Here is a 13,362-nt window from a genome sequence, read left to right on the forward strand (position 1 = left end):
TTAGCTTCATAGAACTTCTGTTCCATGTTTGTGTTAGATTCATTGAGCTTCTGTTCCATGGTTTGTTTTATCTCAGTCGTCATTTGCATAATTTGTCGCTGCACAGCTAACAAGAGTCGATCCTCAGATGACAAACTTGGTGTTGCACTAGTTTCACCTGGATTACTGGTATTTGATTCCTGTTGCACAATTTCACTATCCATTATTCTTTTGATGACCTTACCGCTTCGTAATACGGTTAAGTTCGTATTCATAAATGGTAATATCCAAGTAAATTCAGCCCTACTTTCCTTCTTCGGGAACTGAATTTTCAAAAGTCCCGGGTTCCGGCACCAAATTTTTATAACGACTCTATAGAAAAGCGTCGTCAACCTGGTCCGTCTTGTAATATATAAGTTATGAAGCGATAATTACTTTTCTTTATGCAAAAATCAACTCAGATATTCAAAGATCATTAGTCTCACCTTTATTGCTTGATATGTCTTAAATATTCTTTTTAAGACCGTAAAATACATAAATTCACTTGACTAGGTCAACACATAACATGTACATAGCCACAACTATCCCATAATAATCTCTTACATATATTAAAAACATTCTTCTTTTCTGTTAATTTAAAATGAACATTCTACTAAGTATATTACATATTTATGAGCACTTTTTGCCCACGGTACAGGTAAATATTATACAAACTAAAGTATTTCGTTATAAACATCTTCATTTGTTACTGTTTCTGTCCATTTTATCTTCTTCATCTTACTTCAACACCACATTTCGAAACTCTTTAAATGTAAGTAAAGGAACATTACATCAGAAGTGTGACAAATAAGTATTTGATTTTTTATTTGTCTGTCTATATCTTAGTTTTGCTATGTACTTAGTCGTGTCACAAAATAATAGTATTAGTACTCATATTGCATTTGATCGTTGATTAAAATAAATGTACGCATTTTTTGTAATAAGTTATTACAATAAATTAATACATGGTTCTTTATGAATTTGCAATATACTTTAGAAACACAAAGTTCACTTGGAAAAAATGACTAGACAAATTAAACAAAATTACATACATTTATTTTATTTATTTCTTTTACGAAATAGAGGTAAACTCAAGTGACTAGATAAAAAATATGTTTCAAGTTAGAAACATTGGAATATTTACCGTTTATAGAAAACACGGTAGACGTCCTTGTATTGGCTTCTAGATATAAAAAATCATACACACACAATTATTATTATGAATTGAAATCAATCAGATTTTGTGAATAAACAAAAAGTGGTATTTATGTTAATACATTTAACGATATTAAATATTTCCTACTGGCCTTATTTTCAGGTTGGAAACTTTTGACCACCTTTTGCCAGGAATATAGATTTACAACAAAACTATATATATTAATCATTTTTTGTATATCATATAATTTACACAGAATAATCTAAATGTAAATGAACAGAAATTAAAAATTTTTATAAGGAAAAGTTTGAGAGTAATGTGTTTATGTTAAATTTTATGTTCAAGTTATGTTGTGAGTTTCTTTACCGCAATCTTTGAAATATCGTAAACATAATTATGGGCCACCCTGTATTATAAGTGATAAGTATTTTCTTGTTGATTTTCTCGTGTTAGTGGTACAATAGGTATATATTTTTTTCATATAGCATTGTATAAATCTTATTTTTTAAACTGTTTTTGGCACAAAAATACTATTTTGAGCAGTCGTGCATATAAATAAATACATTTTTGCATTATCACACGGTTTCACACGTACATATTTCTCTGATAATCCACTTTAAATGTATCGTTCACTTAGTTTTTAATCGTAAAAACGTTGCGACCCTATTTTTGCGAGGTCTCTTCACTTGCATGCATACAAGTCTCACATATACACATACAAATAGTTTGAATATAAGCACATGTTTGGACCATTAACACATTTGGGTATTTGAAAACTCTTCCTTGAGTAAAAATTTACACAAATTTGGGAAAGCAGTCGTTCCGTTTCCACACTTCATGAACCCGCTACTTCAGTGAGATTTGTGGTTGAAATCCTCTGAAGACAGCGTTTTCCAATTCCTTACAATGGAATGACACTCTCGTTTGAGAACAGAGGTTGCGTTATTATATTTATATTGATCTCCTACGACCAATTTTTATTTACCTAAGCTGGATAATGACTGACCATTGATACATTTGATTGTCAATTCGATATAGTATTAGCATTGGCATGTGTGATACAAATATCTATTTTTATATAAATATATTGAAGGATGTTCCGTAAAATTTTCAAATATTTCTTACAGATTAGTCATTTCCACTGCAGTTATAATTGTCCACAAAGTTACGTAATACCAACAATGACGTCAACTAGAACTTCAGTCTTTAGCAATTTTTTTTATTTTAAACTAAACAAACAAGAGGTAGATGAATTATCAAAATATTATTAATCAATAACTTCTATAATCAAATTACGATTGATACACTTTCTCATTACTATTTTGATAAAACTTGGATATATAGTGAATGAAAATATGAAAATTTAAACAAACATTGTAGTAAAACGAAGGCGTAAACAATCACTCCAGTAGGACAGATACTCATAAGTCACAAAGAGGTATGACAATTATGCGGTGGATTTCTTTTATATTAAGATTAAAACTATATTCATGCATATTGTGTCCTATGCATTCTTTTAATATTAAAGAAGGTCCTCATGTAACTGAAACTATGGTTTCAGCTTTAGAGCTGGGAGAAAAATGGTTGACAACAGAAAAGACGAAAGTAAAGAACCAAAATAGATATCATAAGAACAAATTTAGCTATGATTGGGAGTTCGTTTACAGTAAGTTGGGAGTTCCGAATTGTAAAGCCCTCCACTAATCTGTTCGTTTCGCAAAAGAGTTTTCATCTTCAACATCTCCATCAATTTATTAATCCTTTTACCCTTGCAACGTTACGTTCTGAAACATATTTTTATACATTTCTAACAAGCAATTTGTTTTCAAATTCTAAACAGTTCTTCTCTTTATTTAACCATACTTCAAACTCTACTTATATTTCCTCATTAGTACTTTGTTTCATCCAGCTAATTTTTCTTCAAAAACATTTCGAATACCAGTAGTCATTTGTTGAAGTAATACGATGTTAATCTCCTTTAAACAGTACAAAACTTCACACGAAACGATTGATGAGTCTTTGTCAACTATTTATTTAACAATACACAAAATACTTACCTCTTCTCCCCAAAAGCGTAACCCTAGTATGGGATTATTAAATAATGATCTCGGATGAACATGTTGTTGGTAATAATTTCTTATTACTTTCCTTGTTTGGTGTGACGGTAAATTTAAGTAATATTCTTAAATTTTAAATCAAGTATTTCGATGAGAATAAACTACGAAATTTACATGTTTAAGCAAACAACCTCTGTGATGCATCGATTTCAGTTTTATTCCAGCTTCAATGTGCTATATGAAAACAGATAGATATCCGACTCGTATAAACTTCACTTTACCATATAACAGTTCTTTGATTGGCAGAAAAGAAGCGTTGGCTAATGTGTCTGGACTATCAAATATGGCATTAAATGCTTATCCTATATACTTTTAAGACCTTTGGTACTTTTTGACTATGTTTATCTGTGCTTTTCAACACGGAAACATTAAGCTTCAGTGCTAACCATTGAACCAACGTCCTCCCTTAAACGTTGGTCCTCAGTATGGTAATAGCAGGTAACGACAAATCTGATAATCAGTGCACAAAGTGTTTACAATTAAACCCATTCTCTATTAACACTAACATCATATGTCAGGTACTTAACAAGAATTTGTAAATGCTGATTCTATGCAGAATCTTCTCTTTTGTTCGTATAGGTTAAACACTTCTGAAACTGACATAGATGTTTTATCAGAAATATAATACTCGTACAATAGGAACAAATGAGTTATTTCTTTAGTGATGTGTGCGGGATATGCAACGTTGAACACAAACAATTTCTTTCTTATATTTTTTCCGCCAGGCATATTAACAATAAATGACTAGAATGATGAGTGTCCTTATTGTCACGTCAGCTCACACTGTCTCCGAATTCTCGACATGGCTAATAGAATACAGAAGAGAAATAGCCATATACTCAGGTATTTCTGTTGACTGTGTGAGTGAGTATTAATTAAAACGGCATTGGAAGAATCTGTAGGGACTTCTTCATTGCAATACTGTTCATCACAGCAGGAGGTGCAAATCTGAAAGCAAAAATAATATTCGTTACAGCTATGCGAATAAATATGATTATACATTTTATGCTCTATACCTAGGTTACTTATATGTTTTAAAGACTGGTCTTCTAATTTCAAAACCATGGCGAAAATTTTGAGTTTACAGAAATATCTTGAATACTATTTAACCCTAGAACGGTCGGGCTGGGTCTGTGAGACTCATCTACTTACATTTTAAGTAAAATTTTCAACTTAAAGTTAGCGGTTTGAGTTGTAGTAACTTCCTATACCTTCCTAAAAGAACTGATAAGAGACGCGAGTGTTGCAAACCAGTTTGATTTATTGTTAGTTTGCTTTTAATAGAGCTCTAAACCTTGCGTGGATCTGTCAAACCCAGCCCGACCATTCACATAACTTTTTTTTGTCAGTGTTAAGAATCTTGTAGGAAGTTTACCTTTTAATTAAGACTACCTATTCGACATTTTTTTGAGTGCGTATATACGAACAACATTTCAGTTGGTATTTTGAGCAACTTTAGAACATAATCGAACGAGAAACAGTTTCTGCAAGTAAAATTCATAGAATTTTATATGATGATGAAAGTGAACTGGAAGATTCCGATGTAGATCCTGATTATGAATTACTTAGTGACCATGATAGTAACAATGAATGTTGTGAGGAAGAGGATTCATAGTGAAGAATATTTATCTATTGCCGCTGCTGAGAAAACTCCACCCACTCCGCCATTAGATAACAATCTTGCCAACAATGAAAACTAAAAAACTTTACACTCTGACATTCAGTACATTTCAACATAGGCGGTGCCTTAGGTTATGTTAAATAAACTTCTAAGTTTTCTTTATGATATTACTTATCTATAGCAACATGTAAGTAAGTATTCCTTTTATATAATTTTCTACAAAAAGCTCATATAATTTACTAACAAAAATGTGTAAACAATTAGAAATATGTTTCTAAAAATAAGCGAAAACACCATTTTTGAGCAAAATGCTTTTTTCTGTTTTAGAAATACTTGTAGTTACAAAAAGTATGTTCTATTTTTTTAAAAATATTTATTACAAATTAATTACGCAGTTTTATTTTCCTGGGTCTCTCAGACCCAGCCCGACCGTGTATGAAACTATCTTCCGCCCGACCGTTGTAGGGTTAAAGACGAAACGTTATTTCTTCTGAATTAAAAAATGACTGAAAATAATAAATTCATGAATTTACATTTAAAATGCAAATTTTGAAACATCACTATCGATATTTTGATTTCGACAAAGACTTACAAAAATTAAAAAATAAAATCGAGTTTTACGTCCGACGGTTACCACGTCTAAGCTAAAGGAGACGATGATAATGAGAAATGAAAAAAGTAGGAGGAAACTAGATACTTTTAAAATCAAACTAGATAGAACAATCTAAAAATTAGATTGAAAATCAATTGAAAATGTTTAAATTATATAAATTATGAATAGCAATACGAAAAGTTTATATATCGTCGCATGAGAAACAGAGTAACTTAACTCCAAAAATGCGGTTTTCGGTTTCTTCATATTTTCTTCACATCTTTGTAAGAAAATAATATTTTTTGTCCTCTCGCCTGTAAACGTACGAAAATGGAGTTACCTTTCTCTGGTTCTCATGCGACGCTATATATATATATATATATATATATATATATATATATATATATATATATATATATATAAAGTTCTGCATTGTTTCAGACATTTTTTTAAAGTTTTAGTAGTTTCTATTTTCAACAAACTAAAACAAAAATTATCTAATTATTAGAACATCATGAATATAATAATAATAATAATAATAATAATAATAATAATAATAATAATAATAAGTAGAAGACCATTTGAAATAATAATTATAAAATTATTTTCTAATCTTCGTCTTAGCTTCAATTCGAATTTATGTTACATTAGTATAAGAATATGAACTTTTTCCAAGAGAAATAGGAAATTGCTTTTAGCACTAATAGACAATCGTTCTAGGAAGGTAATGCGTAATGTTTTCTCATTCTTACTTTTATTGTTTGTACAAAAACATTGAAAACTTCAATATTATCAACTTTTCTTTCTATTTATCGACTGTTCATTTAATAACCTTTAACATAAAGACTCGAATATACACTACAATTAATCACTTACATAAGGGTCAGTCCATATGTCGGTACTGTTGTCATTTTTATCACTAAGGTTATTTTTTTATTTTTTATTTGGGAAAGAATCAAATTGTAACATATGTGTAAAACTCATGACGATACAAAAAAAAAGAGAAAATATTGTCGCAGTTGCATTAGTGTCTCTAATTTTTGTTTGCAAACAGATTCGTAATTATTTCCCCTGTGCTCACTGATGCATAACGAATGTTTTCCAGTAAATGTTAATTCTAATTTGGAGAATTTTATAGTTTCACAATGTTTCTCACTACATAGTTTTCTATCTACGTGTTTGGATATTTTGATAACAGATTTCCCTATTAAATGTTTAATTTTCTCTATAAATATTTGTCTTAAATTGAAATTGTTTTGAATTTACTACATAAGCAAAGTTGCCCGAAGGAGGGGAGCTCAAGTAATAGATATTCTACGTAAAAGCAACCTATTGTAGAATGATGATGCTTCTTACCTTCAGCACATAATCTTAACGTTAGAGAGTCAGAGAGAGAAAAATCCTGGTTTTTCCTCCTCTATGACCACCCATCTTAAACCTCTACATATCATTGTTCGTCTCACATAATTTCGGCTCTCCAAAGACATTCATATTTATTATTATTATTATTATCATTATTATTATTATTATTATTATTATTATTATTATTATTATTATTATTATTATTAATGAATATGCCACCCTTACATAATGTTGTAACTTTACACATCTTTGTTTAAAGTGCTTTCTTTAGTAATAATTTGAGCAACCACGTCACAAAATTCAAAATGTATGAGGGGGCATGACGTTTTATTTCCCCTCCTCTCTTTTCAGCACCCTCCAACAGAAGGTATATAATTTCTGAGAAGCAGGGCAGACAAAATGAATAAGAAATATATTTAGAGCATCCTTTCCTCCTTCGTGAATGTAATATCACGTAGCATTTTTTATTCTACTGAAGACGACCCTAGGCCGTTATGGTTAGGTAACAAAAGAAATACCTAATATATTTATAGCGCCCCTTATCTGTAATATTACCTCTTCTTTATTTGTTCGAGGCTTCCTTACACAACCAAGGGTGACAAAAAGAATAGGAAAAGTGTCTAAAGATTACAAAAGACTTTATATTTTGTCAGAAACAAGGCAGTATATACACAACATTGCTTTCGTTAACAAGTGTTTCACCCTTGAGTCGCTTATAAAATTATGCAGAATAACTTTTGCCGATCATTGTTCTAGAGGGATTTGTCCAGGATGGTTTGGTGTCGAGCTAATAACGATAAGTATATTTATTTACATCACTGTTAAAGAAATAGCAAACTTTCTGAAAGGAACTTACTTAGGAAACATCTTCCTTCTACTTAGCCAGAGCCCACTCTGAAAAATTGCATCTGGCATTCTGAGTAAAAGTTCTATGGGACTATTAGAAAAATATATTCCCGTTTTCACGCTGATGGTAGAATTTCTTAAACAGTTATTGAATTACGTTCGAAGGGTAGGCGTAAATAGCGCCCCCGCAACAATGTGGCGTGGGGACCGCACAAGCTGCAAGGCCAAAAAATATACAGAAAGTACGCAGGGGCGGAGCAGGCCAAATTTTCACACACAACCAAAGTTACTTTTTGGCGCCCTTCCCCTAGTAGTAGCCTATATTTTACATTTTATCATAGTGTTTTTAAAAGTTTAAACCAGGAGCGTCATTTCAGATTTTGCTTTGAGGGGGGGACAAGACCTCTTGATATAAGTAAAATTTCGCGTTTTTCAGTGATTTACTACTATTCTAATGATAAAATCTATATACATCTCAAACTCACGGGGGGCAAATGCCCCTCCCTGCCCTCCCTAAATGACGCCCCTGTTTTAAACCCATTTTTTTTAAAAAGAAATCCATTACCTAGGAAAAGTTCACAAAGAATATGGCCCGCTATAAACAATACCAACTCCACCCCCCTGGTCTAGTGGCTAGCACGCCTGCCTTCTGTGGTACCGGGTCCAATTCCCGGTGGATTACTGTTGAACGATAAAAGTGGTTCGGATTCCACTATAATTAGTATCCACATCTCCCTTGCCCATTAAGGCATAACCGTGGAACGCTAAACTCAAGCAAACAAACAAACAATACTTAATTCCCGGCACTCTTTATTCTACATGCCATCTCTCAATTTTTCGATACAGTCCCCTTAGTACTATGAAACTCTCTTCTTCCATAGTGAAATGGAAAAAGATCATATAATTGCCACTACTTTACAAGAATATAAACCAAAAACGTCAGTAGAAAGCACATTATAAAATTTACTTTTTGAGGCTCGTTTTGGTGCCCCTCTTTCTCTGGCGCCCCGGGCAATCGCCCGGCCCTTAGTCCGCCCTTGAAAGTACGGACGCATAACTAAGGACTGCGGAGGAGAGGTTAACCTTCATGTTATGCCACTGGTTTGACGTGTTTGAAATGTCTAGTAAGTGATCAGTTGGTGAAATAATTTCGACGGTTACTGATGTTTAAAGTTTAGCTAAGACAAAGCTACCTAATCAAATACATTTGATATCGCGATGTCACAATTTGATTTTTCCTCACATAAAAAAGATAAAAACAAAAGTAATAAAAACCCTTACTCGTACTGGGCTCCTAACTAACTAACAACCTAATTCTTACAGACTAGTTGCTCTGACCAACTGAGTTTCGATTTCTTACGCGAAGAAGTCTGTTATATTAAGAGGCATGCTTTTCATTATCAAAACTGTTCGAAGTAATACGAACATGGCTTAAGAACAGAGACGGAACTGAATTACCACTCGATTGACCTTGAGGGCAAATCACCAAAGCGTAGCTATAAACGTAAGTTCAGCATGCATTTCTCTGGAGTTGTGTTCAGTATTCCTATCTGCCAGTCATGCTTGTTCGTAGGAGTAATATGTTACAAACCTAACCTTTCGATAGAGCACAATGACAGAGAATCAAAATTAATGAATTCTTGCCCTTGTGAACTTGGGATACAACCATGTGCAATAAAACTGTCGCGTCTTCTGAAGTGATATTTTATCGAAAATAACTCGTTTTCCTTTATATATCCGAAGTTTTTGAGGGTTTCAAAATGAGGAAACGTTACTGACAAACAAGGACGCATTTAGGGGTGGGTCCAGGTGGTCCGGACTCCCCTCTGAAATCCCAACTTCTCTGTAAATTTAACCTAAATTTAAGGATTATCTTTTAAATTTTATTATAATTTATCCTAATATTGAAGTCGGACTTCTCCCGAAATAAATTACTGCATACGTGCCTGCTGACAATTTTCAATATATTACTTAAATAAGTAAAATAACTAAATTAGGAGCAAAAAGCTTCAACACGGGCTAACTTTTGTCCACTGCCAATATTGTTAGAAGGGATATTAATAGCAAAAACTGCTAGGCAATGCTGAACCTTGGAACTTCACTCCGAACAGCAAGCTTATTATTGAGAACTACATATGAAACATTTTATCAAAACTTATCTAGTTTTTACCTGGCATGAAATTATTATATACACCAAAATTCACTCTCCTAAAATGTGTATCTAAACATTGCTCTACGTATCTACGAAGCAATGAAAATTATTTATCGAAATATGTGAACAGGGAATTCTAACAGCCAGCTATTTTATTTAAATCGTAGTAAACCCTGTAACCGGGCGTTAACGTGAAGACAAAGCTTGGTCCATTGGAAAAGTGTTGGAAGAATATAAACTCAATGTTCGTAGGTTCGAATCTATCCACTCACCATAACATTTTGTTCTTATGTGTAACGATGAAATAAGAAAGAAAAAATGTATAACCGTTAAGACAAAACTTCAACCAAGTCTGAAGAGAACAATACTAAAATAGTAATACAATGACGTCAACCAAAAATTATTTCATGTAGCGTTTGGACGAAATTACAGCTGTTAACAATTGCAGAAATAAAAACAGGCTGTAATGCAGTCTAGACTTCTGAATGCATTTACTTCCTGAAAACTTCCGCCTCGTCATTGGTATGCCGTTAATCATTGTAAAACCTTTCAATTGGAAGTGAAATGACACAAACTAAAACAGTTTTAAATCAATAAATGTCTATGTGTAGAAGTAGGTGTCTTTTATCTGTAGTTCTGAGTTCCTTTTACTTTGAAGTGACAAATGAGAGAAGAAAGTATGGTGTTCGAAAAAAAATCAAATTTGAGATTTCAACGAATTTACACGTATTATAGCCCCTAACACCGAAAAAGTTATTTTTCGATTCATGTCCATCAGTTCGTCCGTCCGTTCGCTACACTTTTCTGTGCACTCGCCTAGAAGCCATACCTGAAGCCATACCTCGCCTAGAAGCCATACTTGAACATACCGTAAATTAGTTGAAAAATTTACGGTATGTTCAACTTATCTGCACCAAATTTTAGTTTAAGATTTTCATAGTATTTCCTATAGTTTTTTTATTTCCCTCCTACTCCCAAAACAAGGGTAGTTTCCTGTACGATGAAAATAAAGAAAAGATATTTTCTCATAACTGGCTCTAACGATCTTGTTTTCTTTCTTTTTTTATAAATCAATATTTAATTAGCAACCCTATTTTGTGGTATAAGGCATTTATCTGGGAAAAATCTACAAGGGGTAGTTTATACTAAGGGGGTGAGTTTTTTCTCAGTGATTTTCTCAAAATGGACTCAAATGTTTTCGTTCATATTTCATAAATAAAGATTTCATTAATAACTTATCAATATGGCATAACTCGTTTGTCCTAAAAAAATGCGAGGGGTAGTTTATTCTTGGTGGAGTGTTGTCTGGGCGATTTTCTCAAAAACGACTCAAAAGAGTTTATTCATATTTCAAAAATAAATATTTCGTTAATAACCGAACAATATGGCAAAACTCGTTTGTCCTGAAAAAATATGCGAGGGGTAGTTTACTCTTGGGGGTGTTTTTCCTCCACGGTTTTCTCAAAAATGAGTCAAGCAATTTTGTTCGTTCTCAGAAATAAATATTTCATTAAAAACCTAGTAATATGGAATAACTCGCTTACCCTGAAAGAATCCTCAAGAGATAGTTTATTCGGGGAGTTATTTTTCCCTCACGATTTTCTCAAAAATTACTCGGACAATTTTATTGATAATTCATAAATAAGTATTTCATTAATAACCCTATATTTTAGTATAAGTCATTTCTATGAAAAACAATTACAACGGATAGTTTATTTTTGGGGTCAAGGTTTTTTCCCCGACAATTTTCTCGAACGACAGGCGATTTTGTTCAAATTTCGCAAATAAATATTTCATTAATAACCAAAAGTATATCTTAACTCATTGTTCGAAACAATTCACAAGAGGTAGGTTACTCCTGACGTGTTCTTTTTGAACGACTTTCCCAAAGTGACTCATTTGATTTTTTTCATATTTCATAAACAATGATTGCATTAATTGGTCTATTATATGTCTAATGAAAATGTGCTCAAAGTGTGAGTTAGTTTTGTAGTATGGATTTTCTTCAATCGAAGTTTTTTATTCGATAATCTGACATTCGATGTATTTGAATAATACGATAATTTTATTCGTATTATCCAAATACACACTTCAGTAACAACTCCGGCCTAACACAGTTAAGAAATTGAATTGAAAAAGTTTAGTGCGGTGGCCCTGTAATTGAATATTTTTTGAGAAACTCCCTAGCTTTTTGTGGTAAACTCAGGCTTTTCTTTTTCGAGCGACAAAAGAGAGAAGAAAATATAGTGATTGTGAAAATAATATCAAATTCAGATTTCAACGGATTTACATGTTTCATGGCGTCTACATACCGAAAATGTGACTTTTCGACACCCGTCCTTCCGGTCCGTCCGTTCGGCACACTTTTATATGCACTCGCCTAGAGGCCATACCGTTCAACTTATCTACACCAAAGTTTAAACTTAGGGTTTACTTAGTATTCTTACAGGAGCTTTTCCATTTTTTTTCCTATCACCTAAAATAAGTGTGGTTTACAAACAGCCGAAAATCGAAAAACGCTATTTTCTCAAAAATGGTTTTAACAATTTTGTTTATTTTTCATTAATCAATATTTAATTAACAACCCTATATTGCAGTATCAGATATTTCTCTTAGAAAAATTTACGAGGGGTAGTTTATTCTTGGAGGTGACTTTTTCTCGACGATTTTCTCAGAAAAGACCCTGGCGAATTTTGTACACACTTCATAAATAAATATTTGACCTTACAACATGGTATAAGTCAATTGACCTGAAAAATATATGAGTAGTAGTTTATTCTTGGACTTGAATTTATTCCCAGTGAGTTTCTCAAACACGACCAGTTGGCAACCCTGTATCTCGGCAACGAAGCTGAATTCGAAAACTGCAAGAGGACCATTTGTCTCCTTTTGATGTCACGAATCACCTCCCGAAGTTTGTGGACATCTTTCAGGTTCACCCTTAATGAAGCTTCTTTTCGAAAAGTTAACTATTAACTTTAGGCATTGTTTATCTTTTTTTAAATCACAAATGTCGTTATTAATTTTAAGGCAGAGAACTACTTCTGAGAGAATAGATCTTGAAAAATAATTTTAAAACTTAGACTTTTGTTTTCGAGACATTCCAGACAAGACGAGCCATTTTACAAGCTATCTCGTGTCCAAAACATTTGTCTCGTATTATCTTGGATGTCACAAAGCGCGTCTTGTCTCTTTCTCGAGACATGTCTTATCCCGTGCGCATTCGTTAACACTTGGGAAGGATTATCTTTCTACTCAAAGCATTGTTTTTATAATGGATGCATATTTATGATAATTGCTGTCCACATAAATTACAGTCCTTTCAGTTGAATTAATTTTTATTATTATTTTTATTGAAATTGCAATATCTAGTTTAACGTTGGACGATTATGCACCTACGCTAAGGGAGAATGATGATGAATGAAATGGTGAAATGAAGAAAGTGGGAGGAAAATGGAAAATCTCAAGAAAACACATACCCATGCACACGGTATTTGT

The 13,362-nt window shown here is 32.6% G+C and overlaps 1 protein-coding gene across 1 annotated transcript in view; it reads right to left on the minus strand.

The window, feature by feature from the left end:
* Window positions 1–443: 443 nt before the first annotated feature.
* LOC145672101 (ly6/PLAUR domain-containing protein 6B-like) overlaps window positions 444–13,362 on the minus strand; it is a 75,113-nt gene continuing 62,194 nt past the window's right edge. Inside the window, exon 5 of the mRNA XM_081741369.1 lies at window positions 444–4,239. Coding sequence (XP_081597495.1) covers window positions 4,060–4,239 — 180 coding nt within the window. The 3' untranslated portion in view covers window positions 444–4,059. The remainder of the gene's footprint in view (window positions 4,240–13,362) is intronic.

This window comes from Thermobia domestica, chromosome 15 (genome assembly GCF_964235325.1).
Source record: "Thermobia domestica chromosome 15, izTheDome1.hap1.1, whole genome shotgun sequence".
NCBI lineage: Eukaryota > Metazoa > Arthropoda > Insecta > Zygentoma > Lepismatidae > Thermobia > Thermobia domestica.